Here is a 19,733-nt window from a genome sequence, read left to right on the forward strand (position 1 = left end):
TTACTATCAAAATCATCCGAGTTATAGAATTTGAAAGCTTTGTAAGATAAAAAAAAAAAAAAAAAAACTCTCTTAAAAGCTTTCATAAACTTTCTTTCAGCCTCCAAGATTCCTCTGAAGCAGAACTCCCTTCAAAAAGTACTAAGAATTGATTTTATGGTAAAAATCATGGCTTGGGCCATCAAGTTTCCTTCCTCAAGTGTTTTCCCGCTTGTCAGCATTGTCACGCAGCTAGACTGCATGAGCCGGAGTGGTCATGCCCGATTGTGGCGTGGTCACGCCGCCCTACTACTGCAAGTGGCGTGGTCACGCCAATTCCAGTAAGGTCACGTCGGCTATGTTTGATAGGAGGCATGGTCACGCCGCCTTTAGGCGTCTTCACGCCACTTTAGGACACTTGTCACTTGATTTTTCTCGTTTCAACTCGTTCTTATTTAGTTATTGCATTATGCACAACATGAATAAAAATATATTTCTCAAGCATAAATTTGTGATAAATAAATATGAATAACAAGTAAAATGCATAAAAAAGGATAGGTAACCACGTAATATTAACGCGTGTCAATTGTTACCCCTTACCATAGATAACGTGCTAGTATAAACAACAATTGGTCATTCCGTGATGAGCTTCCTCGACGCCTTCTCCAACTACCATTAGATCAATATACATCTGGCCAACATTGAAAGACTGTATTCATTACTAACGAGGGAATTGTGCTAAAAAATACTGGTGCTACTTACCAATGAAAAGTAAAATGCTCGAGAAACATATGAAAGATTTAAAAGAGACATTTGATACTTTAAGAAGAATTAATATGAATCTCAATCCTCTCATGTGTATAATCAGAGCTTCCACATAAAAATTTTGAATCTATCTTCTAACCTTGGAGGGAATAAAGGATAAACCGGAAAAAGGTTCAAGCATTGATCAACATGTCCCTGAAACAACAAGGAGATCCAAATATTAACCGGTCCAATCACATGTTTATCTTAAAATCAAGCAACATGTGCACTACTTTCTTTAGAACATTGAGGCAAGTAAAGAATTTTATCTGGTCAGATGAATGTGAACAAGCATTCAAAAAATTAAATAGCTTAAATAGCATCACCACCACTCCTTTAAAGCCCAAAGCTAAATGAAGAACTCTCCTTGTACTTGAGAGCCAGAATAGAGGGCATCAATTTGGTTTTAGTCTAAAAAGAACATGGGAAGCAGTTCCTGATTTACTATGCCAGCCGAGTCCTCCGAGGAGCCTAGCACATGTGCTCAATTATGAAAAAATTAACATTCTCTCATAACTTCTATTCGTAGGATATGCCCATACTTCTAAACTCATTCGGTCAGAATCAACAATGACTATTCATTTAAATAAATCCTCCCTAAGCCATAAAACTCTGGTCAGCTCCTCAGACGGCTGGTAGAACACAGCGAGTTTGATCTGTCATAGATACCTTGAATAACCATTAAGACTCAAGCCATAACTGACTTCCTGGCCAATTTTTCAAAGCCGAGCAAACCTGACAAAGAAGCGACTACCAATAATCACACCAAGGTCCTTCATATTGATGGAGCATTTAGTCAAATCAAGAGAGGCTAGATCTTGCTCTAACAAATCCAATCAAAGATCATCTAGACCACTCGATAGAAGTGAGATTTGAAGTCACCAATAATCAAATCAAGTACGAAGCTCTGATTGTCGAGTTAAGGTTCACTTACAAGATGGGCACATGACACTTCCTAGTAAAATTTGACTCACAGTTGATGGTCAATCAAATAAATAGGTAATTCAAAGTTAGATACTAGATTATGGCTAGATATCTCCGCCAAGCCAAAACGGAGGTCGGGAAATTCAAAGGTTTTAAGATTGACACATCTTCTGAGCAGATAACCAATTAGCATACCTCTTATCCAAGTAAATCCACTTGGGGGAGGGGATGCCCAAGAGGCTCGTCTGATCGACCATAGATGAAGCTGAGGCGATGGAACTGGGAGCCGAAGGATCAAAGAGCTAGTTGAATCCATACATTATATTCCTTGAGACAGGGAAGGTCTCAAAAGAAGTAACCGGTCTAAAACGCTTCAAAATTAAGGCAGCCCAACATTTTATGATTGAGCAAAAATTTTTTCGAAGTCAGTCACCTCAATGTACCTGAGATGCATCAGATAAAGATGAGGCAGATGTTTTCCTTCGGGAAGTACATTCAGGAGAATACGGAAGCAACTCCGGAGGGATGACTTTAGCACACCGAATATAACGCCAAAGATAATTCTGGTCGACAATGCAGAAGGACACTGAAGGATTATCAAGAAGGTGTAAATAATGTCAAAAGCATGCACCAGTATAATATTATTCAGCAAAAAAACTACAAGCCATTTTCATTTCATGGTCATTCGTCATCTGGGGACTCAATATTCTTGGGCTTTTTCCCCGTCCTGAGGCCAACAAAAGTTTAAGCTTGTTGCTATAGATTATTTTGCCAAGTGGATTGAGGCTAGAACACTAACTCGGATCACCATAGAGGTCATTCGTAATTTCATATGGATTGATCTAATTTGTTAATATGGGCTACCACTCATAATTGTCATAGACAACAGAATGCAATTGTTGATCAAGGGGTGAAGGACTTTTGTGAAAGTCAGGGGACCAACCTGAAGTTCTAAACAATTGTTCGTTTGCTATCCTCGAATGAATGGACAATCCAAGGCAACCAACAAAATTATTCTAAACCTACAAAGGAAAAATGTTGACGAAACTAAGGGAATCTGGGCAAAGGTTCTACCATCTACTCTTTTAGTAGTTCAAACGACACCTTTCAGGAAGAACAAAAAAACCTCATTTATGCTGTCACATGAGATGGAAGCGGTGCTATTGGTTGAATATAACCATCACAATCAAAGAATGGTGGCAGCCTCAACATTTGACAAAGGAATGACACTCGCACTCAGCCTTGTAGAGGAGAAATGAGTCGACTCGGCCCTTAAGCCAGAAGAGGTGAATAGATGAACGACTCAGTAATATAACGAGCTTATTTGAGAGAAGACTTTCACCGCTAGAGATCTTGTGTTGAAAAAAGTCAACCCACCCACATGAGGCAAGCCATGGAGAAACTCAACCAGATGTCAGCCTAACCATTCATTATAGACAAGTGGGTACCCCCGGAGCATATAAGCTAAAGACCTACAAGAAAAAAAGGGTACCTCAAATGTGAAGTGGATATGACATGAATATATTCTACCTCTAAGAAAAATTTTGTATCTTGACAAATAAAATTGTGTTATTGTTCATACCTTCATACTTTATTATCAATTCCATAAAAATGAATGTGTAAATTTTTTTCTAATTATACATACGATTTCAGGGCTAGCCGATACTTGAGGAATTTGAAAAGTTCACTCAAGGGATCATCGAGTCTGGCCAATAGTAACTTGAAACAACATGTCAACAGTGGTTCCGCCCGAACGGCAAAACCGATAATGTTGGGTAGCATCTGATTGATAAAATCTCCTTAAAAAATAACAACAATGCTAGACATCCAATTGAAAAATTGCATAAGATCTGGCCCACAATGCTTATCCATCATAAAAAACCCATGTCTCATACCTCAAAATGGGTTAAGTTTTGGTGTCCAGATTCCTTACCCATTAGTGACAAGATCCATAGTGGGTAGCATATGAATCACCCCAGTAGTAAATCTGAATGGTTACCTCCGAAAGATAGCAATAAACTCCACTTAATATGTCTGGCATAAGGTACAATTCAAACAAGACGACAATCTAATTGAGCGACTGAGACATGGGTGGTGTAAGACCAGTCAGGTTCTAACTCAGTGGACCAACTGAACATGTTCTTAACTTATCAAATCATCAATCTTCAGAGTCGGACACTCATTACAATGTAGCTCAATCATTATGAGAACAAAAAAAGAAAAATAATATACATAGTAAAGATAAAGTACAAAAGCAAATGTGTGACCGACCAAAAAACTTTGCTTTCCATTCACAATCAAAAAGCGACTTACAAGTATTCTAACATCCTTTCTAGAAGTGTTAGACAAAAAAAATCTGTCCAAGAAAAATTATAGATAAAAATAAGAGCAACTATACATTCAATGACCTACCGTGGCCTTGATCCAAATGTGTGGCCGACCAAAAAACTTTGCTTTCCATTCATAATCAAAAAGTGACTTACAAGTATTCTAACATACTTTTTGGAAGTGTTAGACAAAAAAAAAATCAGTCCAAGTAAAATTATAGATAAAAATAAGAGCAACTATACATTCAATGACCTACCGTGGCCTTGATCCAAATGTGTGGCCCACCATATCAGTCCATTCTGGGTAAACTAGTTGAGTCGTTGCCAAAAGACCAACACCGAAGGAGACCTCATATCTGAACTTCTGCAAGAAGATCTACATGATCTGGATGGGAGTAGAGCTCGACAAAAAAACTAATCTTACAACTTCATCACTATCGTTCAGTGTTTCATGATTCAAGTTTCCTCTTGAGTAGTCGAAAGCAGCTCCGATTGACTAAGCCACTTTTCCTCAACTTTCTTCAATCTCTCCTTAGCCTCAGCCAAATTCTGTTTAATCTTCAATCGTTCCTAACACTCTTGACAAAGGATAGTGAACCAAATATAAGAAGCTTCCTATGCCATTAAATGATATATATCAGTCGTTCGGCACAGCGTTGGCAAGTTATGCTCCATAAGGGAATCTTTGAAGATGGGAGACTATCACATAAGCTATCATGGAGGGGTAGCGAGCCATCGTAGAGGAGTCAAAATACTAGTCCCTTTAGAGGTTTATTAACGCAAACTTACCATCCAAGCTTCTGGTTGTGTTTGATTCCATGTCTTGCAACGTGATTCACTTGAATGAAATTCCATTGAATTTTTTTCTAGGATAACACAGAAGGCAATTCGCTCAAGTCAGTCGTCATGGCTTTCCCTTGGCGGTGATACCCCTCCTTCTGGCTTACTGAATCAGATTGATCAAAATTTGTATGGTGCTCCAACGATGGACCCATCAGGCAATCCCATTAAAGAGATCCATTTGAGCCACTATCAACAAGAAAACTAGCCTCATCCCAATGGGTAACTCGATGAATGACGGAGAAGCCAACTGAGGGGTGCAGACCCTGCTTTCCACCAAAGCCTCCCGTAGTAAAGACTCAACTCCCCATAACTCACCATCATATTTGTGCTCTGTTATTGTGCACTTGAAAGACCTGAAACTGAGAGAAACTTTAGTTGACACCGAAAATGTTGCACTCTCAACGAAGATTATCTCATATGTTGCAATTCTTTGAAAAGTAAATGTTGAAGTACAAACAAAATTAACAAGATCCGTGCCTTCCAAGCTTTATGACCCTTGAGCTAGAACGATCTTAGGCACTGATTGATTTGTCGCTCCAGTAATTTCAGGGCAAGCAACTAAGCTGGTCTTCTTCTTGGCTGCTTGAGTGGCCACATCACCTCCCCCTCAGCCTTGCGGGTATCCATGGCCTTCCATTCTCATCAATCATCTCACCAAAAGCGTACGACAGCAGCACCATAGCCGATGCATTCCTCCTCACATTCAACGGAGCTTCCCGAGATCGAATTGTTCAAATGTAACCCATCTTTGCAGATGGGAAACTATCACATAAGCTATCATGGTGGGGTAGCGAGCCATCGTAGAGGAGTCAAAATACTAGTCCCTTTAGAGGTTTATTAACGCAAACTTACCATCCAAGCTTCTGGTTGTGTTTGATTCCATGTCTTGCAACGTGATTCACTTGAATGAAATTCCATTGAATTTTTTTCTAGGATAACACAGAAGGCAATTCGCTCAAGTCAGTCGTCATGGCTTTCCCTTGGTGGTGATACCCCTTCTTGTGGCTTACTGAATCAGATTGATCAAAATTTGCATGGTGCTCCAAAGATGGACCCATCAGGCAATCCCATTAAAGAGATTCAGTTGAGCCACTATGAACAAGAAAACTAGCCTCATCCCAACGGGTAACTCGATGAATGACGAAGAAGCCAACTGAGGGGTGCAGACTCTGCTTTCCACCAAAGCCTCCCGTAGTAAAGACTCAACTAACCATCATATTTGTGCTCTGTTATTGTGCACTTGAAAAACCTAAAACTGAGAGAGAAACTTTAGCTGACACCGAAAATGTTGCACTCTCAACGAAGATTATCTCATATATTGCAATTCTTTGAAAAGTAAATGTTGAGTACAAACAAAATTAACAAGATCCGTGCTTTCCAAGCTTTCTGACCCTTGAGCTAGAACGACCTTAGGCACTGATTGATTCGCAGCTCCAGTAGTTTCAGGGCAAGCAAGTAAGCTGGTCTTCTTCTTGGCTTCTTGAGTGGCCACATCACCTACTCCTCAGCCTTGCGGGTATCCATGGCCTTCCATTCTCTTCAATCTTCTCACCGAAGGCGTCCGACAGTAGCACCATAGCCGATGCATTCCTCCTCACATTCAACGGAGCTTCCCGAGATGGGATTGTTCAAATGTACCCCCCCCCCCACCGAAACACAGATAGAAGTGAGGCTTCCAGTCATTCACTTTGTTTTCCAGCCCCAATAACTGACATTTGTATATCAAAGAAAATTGGACAAGCCCGTCTAGGCTAACCGGAAATAAGAACAAATGACAGAAGAGGTCAAAGGACCATGGGATTTTTGGCTGTCAGTAGAACATGATGAAAGTCATAATGGCTACGATAGAGTTGAGCTTGATCTGGACAAGGACGATGTCGTAGTTGTTGAAGATGGAACACAACTTGTGATCGAGTGGTCGTCAAAGACCAAACCAAAATTGATCTTCGTAGAATAAAAGGTCAGCACCGCATAAAGAAGTAACTCAACTGGCATCGCCAACTACTTGGAGCTTCGTGGTATTGTTAAAGGTGCAGCTTTCCTACAGCAAATCGACTTCACTGTGCATCTTCCAAGATCAGTCACTCAAGGTGACCAATTTGAAATCTAGAGGAAAGTATCAAGCAACCATCAAGCAAAGCGCAGATAAGAAGATCATAAGAGCACAAGGAAGAGAAAAAATGTAGCTTAAGGGTGATCTCGCAACCCTTCGCCCTTTATATATATATATATATATATATATATATATTGAAAGCCCAATAAGGCTAATATATTAAATAGAAAGAAAGATACAGATACAATGTGTGAGAGGGCCCAAGCATGGCACCATGCCCACATAAAAATCACAAATGGTTCCAAAACTAGAAAAAACAGAAAAATACATTAGATACTTCAATAAAAAGTCTAACAGTGTCGAAATACATAGTATCAGGTGGCTAGAGAGCGACCCAATTTCGTCTTGCCTCTGCCTCCAGTTCTAGGGAAGGAGCAAGCTAATAAGCTGGTAAGATGATTGTCATTACCAGTAGTAACCAATGTATCATCCAATATGTTTTCAAGCTGGAGTCGGACTTCATTCTTCTTCTTCCTCCTGGAATAGACCTGTCATTCCTCTTCCAAAGAATCAGTCTGATGGGGTGGTAGAGCTGAAGCAGAAGGAATACCAACCATAGTACCCACAATAGGTTCTAGTATATGTGAAGTATGAGTTGTCTTTACATCGGATACTTCCTGAAGAAGTTGAGCTACGAGGCTCTCCTGATTATCAGTCTGAACACTATCATTTGTAGGTAATAGTCCATCAGTATTGTTTTCTATGAGGTTTGAAGGTGTCAGCATCACATCACTCGCAGTAACAGTAACAGCAGTGTCATGGGGAGTCCTCAAGGGAAACAGAAATCTCACGTCTGGTAGCCTCCCCAGATGGAACTAAAATGTCCAGAGCAGTAGAGTTACCCATCCTTATTCACTTGAACCTTAGATTTCAAATTTGGATGAAAATTGTGACATTTATCAGGACATGACCAAACATCTTACAGTGAGTACAATATGGGGGTGTGTGCTCCATGAAAATTTATTGTCAATAACTATTATGGGTTGTATCCAGCCAGACTTTAGTAGCATCAGGTAAAGTAATATCTTTTTCCACAAGTATTCTGACCACCAAAGGTTTGGTTACGTTGAAAGTAGACAGATCTAGCTTCAGAGGATCCCCAAGGATGACCCCAATAGAGTAGAGAACCTGATAGTGAAAAAAATGCAGCTTGAGACCAGGCAAACTAAACCATGCCGGTACAGTGGAAGTTTCAAGATTTGGGTCAAAATCAGGAGACCACTTGAGTAACTTCATTTATTCAAAAAAAAGATTGTTGTTTTTTCACATTTCCTGCTTCCCTTCTTAACAAAGGGCAATCATTTGTACCCTTGCGACATTTCTTATAGTTGAGAGGAATACCACCGCAGACTCCACCTGAGGGTTACCCACCACGTGGGCAAAGGATACTTTGTCCAGCTCAACCAAGGAAGAAGAAACGCCATCAGAGCAAGGAGAGCTATCGGCGTTAAGCTTCAACGAGGTTGCTGACAGAAAGAGTCGGCAAAGAGAGGAGCTGTCGAGCGCAGTCGCAGCAGAAGAAAGCAACTTCGAAAACCTAACTGTCGGGCGAGAGACGAAACTGCGACGAGAGAAGGGACGCAGTCGTAGCAGAAGAAAGCAGCGTCGTGCGTAGCTGTCGGGCGCAGTCGCAGCAACTGCGACGAGAGACGGCAGCTTCAAAGTCGGGACGCAGAAAGCGCGAGAGATGACGCCGACGCAGACGCCAGACGACGGAGCTAGAGTCAACGATGCGAGGTCCTCTGCTTCGAGCAGTAGAATCAATTGCAACCGAAATCGCCATCAAAAGCCCTAGTAGAGCTCACGACCGAAATCGCCATATCTATAATATGTAACTATATATATATAATATGTATGTATATATATATATATATATATATATATATATATATATGTACGGGGAAAGAGAAAGTTTAACAATTGTATAGGGGTATAATTGGAACACAACAGTCATTTTCAAATGAGTTGATAGTGGGAATACATCAACACAGGAAATGAAAAAAAATGATAATTTTAATCCAAAAAAGACACTTCAAATTATAAAAAAAAACATCAAAAAATGAGTCTGACATAAAATATTTTATAAGGTAATCCGTTGCCACTTCGACTGAGACATATCCTAGTGGAAGCAATCTCCTATACAAAAACTCCCCCGTACCTAAATTGACTTAGCTGATCTAAATCAAGTTGAGCCTACATCAGGTATCTCTCCTAAACATCTAAGAGCTCCCGATAAAGAGTCACCACCACCTCTTCCATCCTCTCCACATCCACATGAGGCGAAAGCTCGAGCAACTTCTTGCCTTGTTGGATTCCTATCGACCGAACAAAGGAGTTCTCAAATTTGTCGAGACAACTAGCAAGCAACTCAGGAGACAACCTAAGTCGGTCAGCTACTCCCTTGTCTCTTTCAAGGGGACGTTATAGTGATCGACAATGCATCCTCACTCCAAAGTTGACACATTCGCCTGGCACCTAATATGTTATCATTGGCATCATGGTCGGCTTCTCACCTATGTTAATTGGAGCCGGATCATCATCCAGGACTACCAAAGCCGAATCATGTGTACCATGAAATATCATAAAATAAAAATGATTTCAGAAAAAGATCAAAAGCCCCTCTTACTCAAGAGTCGACTCCACTCAAATATTGTAATCAATGCAACACCCTCAACAGAGGGCATCAATGAAAGCGATGAGAGGTCACTAGCAGTCATTTGAATGGTCGACAAATTCGAGGGTCTAGTGTCGCAGCAAAAAGTCAGGCAGTCTGATCAAAAGTGGAGTAGCTCAGAAGAACACTTTTTCACTTAGTGTCGAGGATCGAATCATATGATCCCACTTGACAGTTGAAGTATAGACTTCTTTTTCACAATGGTTTTTTTCTTCCTCTCACCTTATGGACAGTCATAACCTTTTGGTTTCTGGATGGCGAAGCGAATCAAATCCTTGTTGGTAATATCACCCTAGGATTTCGACAAGTTCCCTATTAACGTAACCAGAAGCCGGTCGAATCAAATAAGGAAATATGCAGAGTAAATAACAAATGGGAAGGAGTCCCATCGCGCCCTATTCATAAGAATTATAGTTGTCTAAATCAATGGAGTTTAATTATTAAATCATTAAATAAAATTGTATGTGGTCTACTTTTACATTAAATTCTCTTCTTCTTATAACATTACTTACAAGAAATAAGAAAATTTGAAAACTAAAAAATGAATATAAAAAATGTGTCAGCAATGGTTTTAAAGAGATCCAATGGTCGAGAAGGGAAGATTGCAACAAAAGGTTGGTCCACCCACTTGATTGACCGAGCGAAGCCACACGAGCCAAGCCAATAAGGCCAAAACCAACTGACTCGGGGGTGGGAAAAAAGATGACTGGATGACTCAAGCATGAGCCATTCGGTCAGAATTACGACATAAAAGCATTTGAACAAAGCACCACAAGAAAGCCAACCCGATATGATAGCCAAACCTCTAGTAGAGCTAATGTAAGAGAAGATCTAATTCCACAGTATCTCCAACCATCCCATAGTTTCCCTAGAGACTCTTCACCAGGGATCAATGATTAAAAACCTAGGTTGGACCAGTCGATCGACCCATGCCGACTAAGCTCAATCGTCCAAGCTGAGCTCATCAACCCAAAGTCAGCTAAGTCTAGCCAGCCAAGCCAGAAAGCAGCCAAATAATAAGCTCATACATGTAAAATATCAGCAATACCATAGAATTGCCCCTTCAAACAGGGAGAAAATGTAATATCATCATTATACTCTCTCCTCTATTATGAATAAGACATGATTTATTACTATTCATTCATCTCATTCTTTCTATCTAACTCTCTTTTTGTTTCTCTCCTTATTTATACTCTATTCTTTAGGTGTGATTCACGGACAAACTTAGAATATACATAAAAATGTGTCAGCATTGATCTTAAAGAGATCGCACACAAATCTGGATTCAAAAAATAAAATTTCATCAAGTCATGAAATTTTTTGTCTCTAATAGATCATAAAATATATCTTTACTCTAAATACAAAATATATTTAAACAAAAATAAATTCAAAAAAATCATAAAATTTTGTCACTAGTAGATCACAAAATATATCATTTGTTAAAAATAAACTGTATTAAAACCAAAATAAAGCCAAAATGATTATAAAATTTTGTCTGTAGTAGATCACAAACACCATCGTCTTCAAATATTGATATGTTAAGCTACATATAAATGACAAACTAGAGGAGTAACTCAAACCTGAGATAAAAATATATATTTTTTTATTAGTAACAACAAAAGAATAAATCATAATAAGAACTAATTACCTTTTATAAAAAAAAATGAAGATAAACAACTCTATAGATCAACTTAGAAACTCTCTTTTTTTATACTTTAAGGAAACATTCAACTTGAGGTCTACTAAATCATCATAAATTAAAGAAATGGACGATGTTTTTTTTAATTTCTTAGGAGAGTTCTATCTCACATTTTAACTTATAGGTAAGGGAATCTTCATCTCTTTATCATTATGTTCTTCATGTATAATCATAGAATAGCATATTATATCATTATTACACTATTAAACTACATAATTGTGATGAATTATAAGGAAATAAGCATATATATCATAAGAAAAATATATTGATTATTTTCTTCAATCCATAACAAGAACAAATCCAATTAAATCCGCAAATAAGAGTTTGGATGGTTTCTACACCAAGTTTGGAGTGATGTGCCAACTATTTTTTTAATACACTAAATGATGGCTTAGAAACAACGATGCTAATTGGTCAAGAAATGATGCCTACAAACAATCTTGATAATATTTTGTATTTTACCTGATTACTTTTTCACCATTCAATAACATCAAATTTCACAACTTCGGGACAAATCTATATGTCATCTTCTAAATAGTTATCCAAGTTCGACTTGGTCGTCCTCTTACTTGTGTTCTCATTTATGTATGCAACAAAATCATGACAACCACTATATTTTTTTTTGTCTCACTTGTTTTGCTTGCTCGTGCACCCTTGTTGGAATTATTTGTGTTTGAAGTTTTAGCTCTAAATTTGTCACCAACACCATCAATCTTATAATCAACAAAATTAACATATTCTATATAAAACTCATACAACAAGCTTTGAATATGTGAGATATTTCTCATACTTTCAGCACTATTGTAAACTTTTGGATATACAAATTCAATAACTGCAAACTTCATTCTAGGATCTATGATTGCTCCAAAGCCAATGAGCTAATTAAATTCACTCAAACACTTGTCAATTTTTTATTTTATCTTTTTTTCTCATTTCTTTAATTAAACAATCAGAGAAAATTGATTTCTCAACTAACACATTCTTAATTGTACAATTTTGTGAAATAAATAAATTAGAAGATGATTGCTTTGTCCCTAAAAATGTATTAGTTGCTTCATTAAAGAAACCAATGACATCACAAACCTTTTCAATTTTATTCCATTCCACCTCAGTGGGGCAATTAACATACAAAATTTCTATTTCTCCATATAAAAGAATGTTTCAATTAGGTGTAATGCAACATTCAACATGAAATAGGTAGAATTCAACCTTGTAGGACAATCCATCATAAATTTTCTTGAGACCAATTGTAGTTGTTGAACAACATGAACAAATCTTATCAAGTTGGATTCAGAATAATTTACAAAACTTACTGTGTCCTGAATCTTGTAAACCACAGAATCAATACATTTAATCACATCTTTCACCGTCAAATTTTGAGTATGTGCACAACAATGAACATGGAAAAGCCTACCCCTAAAGAATAACTTCTTCATCCTGAAACTATCCTTCAATAACTTGATTGCTCTATTAATATCAGAGGAATTATCTATTGATATTGTAAATATCTTATTCTCAACTACGCAATCAAAAAGAGCTTAATAAAATGTCAACTACTTCAGATGTCGTGGTTGAGACGGCAAGTGTAGAAAATTAAGAGCACGCTTTTGTAATCTCAAATTTGAATCAACACAATGCTCAGAGAAAATCATACTAGATATTCTTTGGATTTTATATTTTCTGAAATTAATCGTGAAACTTATTCTACGGATATTTTTAACATGTCCCTTAGCTTCTCCTTCTCCATTTCATACACCAACATGACATCTATGTGAGCAGTTGTCTATGAATATTTTGTAAAGTATGAAGACAATCAAAAGCAAATTAAAATCATACTTCAACAATCAAGAAAGGCATTTCATTTATCAAAATATAATATACATCATTTCTCTAACTTTACTTTTATCACATTTAAAGTTGTCAAAACAGCTCCTTCAAAGCCTGATTGGGCATTGCTTCCTTCTTTAGCATCAACAGATTGAAAATACAATAATTTTTGTTTCCTTATAGCTTGAATTTTGGTTGCACGCCACTCAAAATGTCTCTAAAATTGAGTTGTTGTGTCAGTACTTCCAATAGCAAACTCTTTTTGCAATGCTTACATTCCCTTTTTCTCTGACCATCAGAAAGAATTATTTCTTTAAACTCATCTCATTTCATTAATATTCTCTTCTTTTTCTTCTCTCAAGTCCACTTCCAATCTCATCACTCACCTCATCATAATTTTCCCCTTTATCATCATATCACCCCTATCATCATTGTTCTCTCCACCACCAACATTCTCTCTGTCATTATCATGATTATGTTTTTCAGTAATGTTCACTTCTTCAATTTCAATAATAAAAACTTGCTCTCCGTCTACATGAGGTTGAATTGATTCATCTAATATTTAATTCTCCATTTTTGTTGGCTAACTAATGTAATAAACAATGCAAATAACGTAATTTAATATTTTCATTAAAGCTAAAATAAGAACACATTTAGCCATATATTAGCATGCTAAGTATTGAGAAAGAATAAGACACACTAAGTGTATCAACTAACTTGATAAAATCTGCATCACAACAAAATTATAAATATAACATCTAAGAAAAGTAAATCCCATAACAGAAAAAAATGTGTCATAACCAAATTATAAATCTAAACATATAATTATTCTAAAAAACAATAAATCTCATTTTATTGTCCACATTCAACTTTTAATTTTCTTTGCTCTTGTTTACAGTTTTTCCACGTTATATTTAACAAGAATATTGAAGTTTAGGTGCATGATATGTAAATTGAAGTTTAGGTGCAAGATATTTAAATACATAGGAATTGAGTGATATGTATGTTAATCTTCGAGATGAAGAAGGAAAAAATGAATAAATAAATAAAACAACTCTTGATGTTAAACTAAATCCAACCAACAAATAAATCAAACAAATTTCATTGTGTTTAAATCATAGATTGAGTGGTATGCATGTAACAAGAATATTGAAGTTTAGGTGCTTGATATGTAAATTGAAGTTTAGGTGCAAGATATTTAAATACATAGGAATTGAGTGATATGTATGTTAATCTTCGAGATGAAGAAGGAAAAAATGAATAAATAAATAAAACAACTCTTGATGTTAAACTAAATCCAACCAACAAATAAATCAAACAAATTTCATTGTGTTTAAATCATAGATTGAGTGGTATGCATGTAACAAGAATATTGAAGTTTAGGTGCTTGATATGTAAATTGAAGTTTAGGTGCAAGATATTTAAATACATAGGAATTGAGTGGTATGTATGTTAATCTTTGAGATGAAGAAGGCATAAATAAATAAAACAACACCTCATGTTAAACTAAATCCAACCAACAAATAAATCAAACAAATTTCATTGTGTTTAAATCATAGATTGAGTGGTATGCATGTAACAAGAATATTGAAGTTTAGGTGCTTGATATGTAAATTGAAGTTTAGGTGCAAGATATTTAAATACATAGGAATTGAGTGATATGTATGTTAATCTTCGAGATGAAGAAGGAAAAAATGAATAAATAAATAAAACAACTCTTGATGTTAAACTAAATCCAACCAACAAATAAATCAAACAAATTTCATTGTGTTTAAATCATAGATTGAGTGGTATGCATGTAACAAGAATATTGAAGTTTAGGTGCTTGATATGTAAATTGAAGTTTAGGTGCAAGATATTTAAATACATAGGAATTGAGTGGTATGTATGTTAATCTTTGAGATGAAGAAGGCATAAATAAATAAAACAACACCTCATGTTAAACTAAATCCAACCAACAAATAAATCAAACAAATTTCATTGTGTTTAAATCATAGATTGAGTGGTATGCATGTAAATCTTCCAAAAGGAAAATAACAAAAAAATCATATTTCCTACCATGTTGCTAGTAACGAAAGTTGAAGTTTAGGTCAAGCTATGTAAATACATACAAATTAAGTAGTATGTATGTAAATCTTTCACATGAAAAAGGCAAAAAAAAATGTTGATGTTAAACTAAATACAACCAGCTAATAAATCAAATAACTTCATTGTTTTCAAATTAATTTCCTAACTTCAACTCTTCAAGCAATCAAATCATCACCTAAATCAATCCAGAATAGAAAACAACAATTCATTCGCCATCCACAGCACAAAGCCAAAATGGGTTGAAAGTGAAATGCACCTTTTTAGTCTAGGTAAGGTGGCAGGCATATAAAAATTGACGTTTAGATGTTAGATATTATACATCAAAAAAAATGTCAACAATGATTCTAAGGAGATCTAATGCAATAATAGAAGAATGTGAGGCCCACTTAGTCGACTAAGTCAAAACTAGTAAGACACAAGATGAGCCACAGCCGACTGAAACACGGGACAGAAGAAATATGGCCAGAGAACACCAGAATGAGCCACTCAACTAGAAAAGAGACAAAAGAGTATTCAAGCCAACTTTCATAAGAAATCCAATTCAAGAGAAGATCAAGTTCCGTAGTATCTTCAATCATCCCAAGGAAGCCAAGAGGCTCCCCATCAGCAGTCAATAATCAAAATTCGGGTCATATCGAGCGACTGACCAATATCGACCAGGCACAACCGATCAAGCAGATCTCAGCTAGCTAGCTAAGATGATCTTTCCAACCTGAAGCCAATTAAGGCTCAACCAACTGAGCTAAAGAATAGCCGAGTGACAGACTCATACAAGTAAAATACTAAATAAACCATGTACAACCCCCTTTAAAATAAAGGCAAAAATACAACAACATCATGCTATACTATCTCCTTTATAAATAGAAAGATCATTTTATGAATAAGACACGATAGAAACGATGTTTTATTATTCATTATTGGTCACTCCTCTCCCTCTCTCTCTCCCTCTCTCTCTCCACCGACACTCTATTTTTTGGGATGTGATTCACGGACATGGATGTCATCCCATAATAATATGTACTGATATTCAACATTAATAGTGGACATAATATCCACATGTGAAATAGCTTTAAGAACAAGAGGTACAAACTATCAGGAGAAGTGAAGATGAATTGCAAGGAGATGAAAAGAGAATAATTCATTAGCAGTATAGGATTCAAGAAATAAAATCAAATTATATATAATGAAGATTGAACTAATACCAATACCATAACTTCTCATAATTTGTAATTTATAAGTATTTGCTCGAATGTCATAGTAAAATTTTATATAATCCCACCTTATTTTACATTAAATTTTATGAAGGCTCGTACAAGAAACCTTTCAGAGATAAACATATAATCCTTTCATTATTGGATTTGAATTTCATCTATCTAATGTTTAAATCAACTTAAAATTTGTAGTTGTAGTTGTCATGATTAATAGATAATTTTTTGTGATTTTTTTTTTTCATGTAAACAATGCAAATGACTAAAGTAATGTGAAGTAAATAAAGAAAATTATGAAATACTTATTTATGTCCTAAGGAATACTAACAAGAAGCTATAATGAACATAATTAACACCGAAGCAGCAACAGCCCGCAAAGAAGATCAAACAGAGAAACTTACAAACCAATACATCAGAAATCAAAAAGATAAAAAAAAAATCAAAATAAACGAAAGAAACCAGGTGCCATAGTAAACAAAAAACAAAGAAAAATGAGAGAATATCTAACCGAAGCAGACTTGGAAGGAATCTGAGCACAGATGCTGAGAACCTAGAAAAAAAAAAAAAAAAAGCCTTTAGCTAAAATTGATATTCTCCATGATAGTCGCAACAATAGAATCGATTACAAGGATGAAAAATAGAGAAAAAAAAAAACCCTCTCGAGGTAGTCTCAAAAAAAAAGAAACAGAACCAGCACCAATATGTGGAGATCGAGCAGGTGATATGTGCCGATGTCGAGCAGTGGGGAGATGAGAAACGCTCCAATGCCGCGGGGCGGTGAGACGAGAATTGGCATCGACAATGAGCAGTAGAGAATTGGGATCGAGCTTTGATGTTGCGCCGAGAGGGAGTATGGACTGCGAACTAGGGCTATCTCAACCGCTCGGGTTCGGCTCGCAGCGGTTTTCCGTGTTTTAATGAAAATGTGGGCCCGCATATTTTCAAGATATGTTTTCCGGGATGCTCTTAGCGTCTTCTGCCCTAACCCGCTCCCCTCACGTGTTTTCTCTTGTGCCCCACTCGTCTTCATCCCGCATTTGCTCAGTTATTCTTCTGTGTTCCACTCGTTCTTATCCCGCATTTGCTCGGTAATTTTACTCTTCTTTTCTTCATTCCCCGACACCTATGATTTTTCTTGATGGGTTTCGGCTGGGCGGATTTGCTTGGTAGATTTCTATGTTAGTTGTAATGGTTTCTATTTTTTCTTAGTGGATTTGCATCTTCTTATGTATTCTTGGTGGATTTACTTAATGGGTTTCGGTCGTGGATTTGCTTGGTGAATTGCTCTATTAGCCATAATGGTTTCGATTATTTTCTTGGTGAATTTGCTTAGTGTGTGATATTCTCTAGAGGATAACTATCTTGCATGTTTTTCATTTACATGTTCCAACTAGCATGAATGGACTCATCAAATTACAAAATGTGATATTCATACTTACAACACATTTGTCTCACAAATATATGCATGAAATGTGTATATCACTTTTAAGAGGGTAATGAGTGTGGTATGTTTGCATAATAATAAAGATTTGAGAGGTTTGCATGCAATGTGCTGCAGGGAATTGAGTCTTATAAAATTTACCCCTGAAATGAAAGAGTTAAATTGTCTCAATTGGAAATTAAACCAACTTTCACGGTTCTATTTGTCTGTATAATTATTTATGTTGTAGATTGATCAACGAATGTACAATAGAAAGAACTAGCCACATATTTAAAATTTTGTCTCATGATGGGATGTAATAATTTTTTTCCTAGTATAGTTTTTTCAAACATCTTCAAGAAATAAATATTATATTTTCTCTAACCTCAATTGATAGAGGATGACTATCCTGCATATTTTTTATTTACATATTCTAACTAGCATGAATGGTCAATGAATGGACTCATCAAATCACAAAGTGTGATACTTACACTTACAACACCTTGGTATCACAAATATATGCATGAAAAGTACATATCACTTTTAAGAGGGCAATGATTGTGGTATGTTTGACATGATGATAAAGTTTTGAAAGGTATGCATGTTATGTGTTGTAGAGAATTGAGCCTTATAAAATTTACATCTGAAATGAAAGCAGTTAAATTGCATCTGTTGGAAATGAAACCAGCTTTCACAATTCTATATCTTCTGTATAACCATTTATATAGTACATTGATCGGTGAATGTACAATAGAAAGAACTAGCCACATATTTAAAACCTTGTCTCATAATAGGGTGTAATATTTTTTTTCCCTAGTATGGTTTTTTCAAACATTTGCAAGAAATATTTTTTTTTTCTCTAACCTCAATTGATAGAGGATGACTATCTTGCTTGCTTTTCATTTACATATTCCAACTAGCATGAATGGACTCATCAAATTATAACGTGTGATATTCACACTTACAACACATTGGTATCACAAATATATGCATGAAGGGTGTCTATCACTTTTAAAAAGGCAATGATGGTGGTATTTTTTATATAACAATAAAGATTTGAAAGGTATGCATGTTATGTTCTGCATAAAATTGAGCATTATAAAATTTACATCTGAAATGAAACAGTTAAATTGCATCGATTGGAAATGAAACCAACTTTCACAGTTATATTTCTTCTGTTTAACTATTTATATAGTTGATTGATCAACGAATTTGTAATAGAAAGAACTTGCCACATATTTAAAACCTTGTCTCACGATGGGGTGTAATATTTTTTTCCAAGTATGATTTTTTCACACATCTGCAATAAATGAAAATATTATTTTCTCTAAACACAATTGATAGAGGATGAGTAACTTGCATGTTTTTCATTTACATGTTCCAACTAGCATGAAGGAACAACGAATGGACAGTGTGGCTATTGTGTGGTTGGTATTGGATTGGGTTGATGGCTCTGGCTTGTGGTGGCTCTGTTGTTAGCTATAGTGGTTGTGTGAATTCAGAGTATATATGTGGGTGGCTCTAACCTGTGTTGGGTCAGACTTATGGTGGCTCTGTTTTGGGCTGTGGTAGTTGAGTAAATTCAGAGCATATATGTGGGTGGGTCTGGCTTGTGACGACTCTGGGTTATGATGTGTGTTGATTATGGGTTCGGGTGGAGGCTATGGCTTGTGATGGACACATATATATCGAACCAAATGATTCCTGGGAGAACTTTCATGTCATGAAAACAAGGATATCAAGCAGGATAATAATGGAAGGAGGAACGGGTTGATTGTGAAAGTGAATAGAAGCCTCTAATGCCTCACACACACACACAAAGATATA

General features: G+C 36.2%; 1 protein-coding gene across 14 annotated transcripts in view; it reads right to left on the minus strand.

The window, feature by feature from the left end:
• Positions 1-17,442, minus strand: part of LOC110026887 — a 31,129-nt gene extending 13,687 nt beyond the window's left edge. For 7 of the 14 annotated variants that reach the window (XM_020728081.1, XM_020728082.1, XM_020728083.1 and 4 more), the window contains exons 1-2: positions 17,178-17,442; positions 16,995-17,036 (exon numbers count right to left, since the gene is read on the minus strand). In XM_020728081.1, coding sequence (XP_020583740.1) covers positions 16,995-17,036; positions 17,178-17,423 — 288 coding nt within the window. In that variant the 5' untranslated portion in view covers positions 17,424-17,442. Of the gene's footprint in view, positions 1-579; positions 671-843; positions 940-16,994; positions 17,037-17,141 lie in introns of those variants that run through there. The other 7 variants (XR_002294277.1, XR_002294279.1, XR_002294278.1 and 4 more) reach the window with 7 other exon arrangements.
• Between the last annotated feature and the right edge of the window lie 2,291 nt (positions 17,443-19,733).

The sequence above is a fragment of the Phalaenopsis equestris genome, unplaced genomic scaffold (assembly GCF_001263595.1).
Source record: "Phalaenopsis equestris unplaced genomic scaffold, ASM126359v1 Scaffold000403, whole genome shotgun sequence".
NCBI lineage: Eukaryota > Viridiplantae > Streptophyta > Magnoliopsida > Asparagales > Orchidaceae > Phalaenopsis > Phalaenopsis equestris.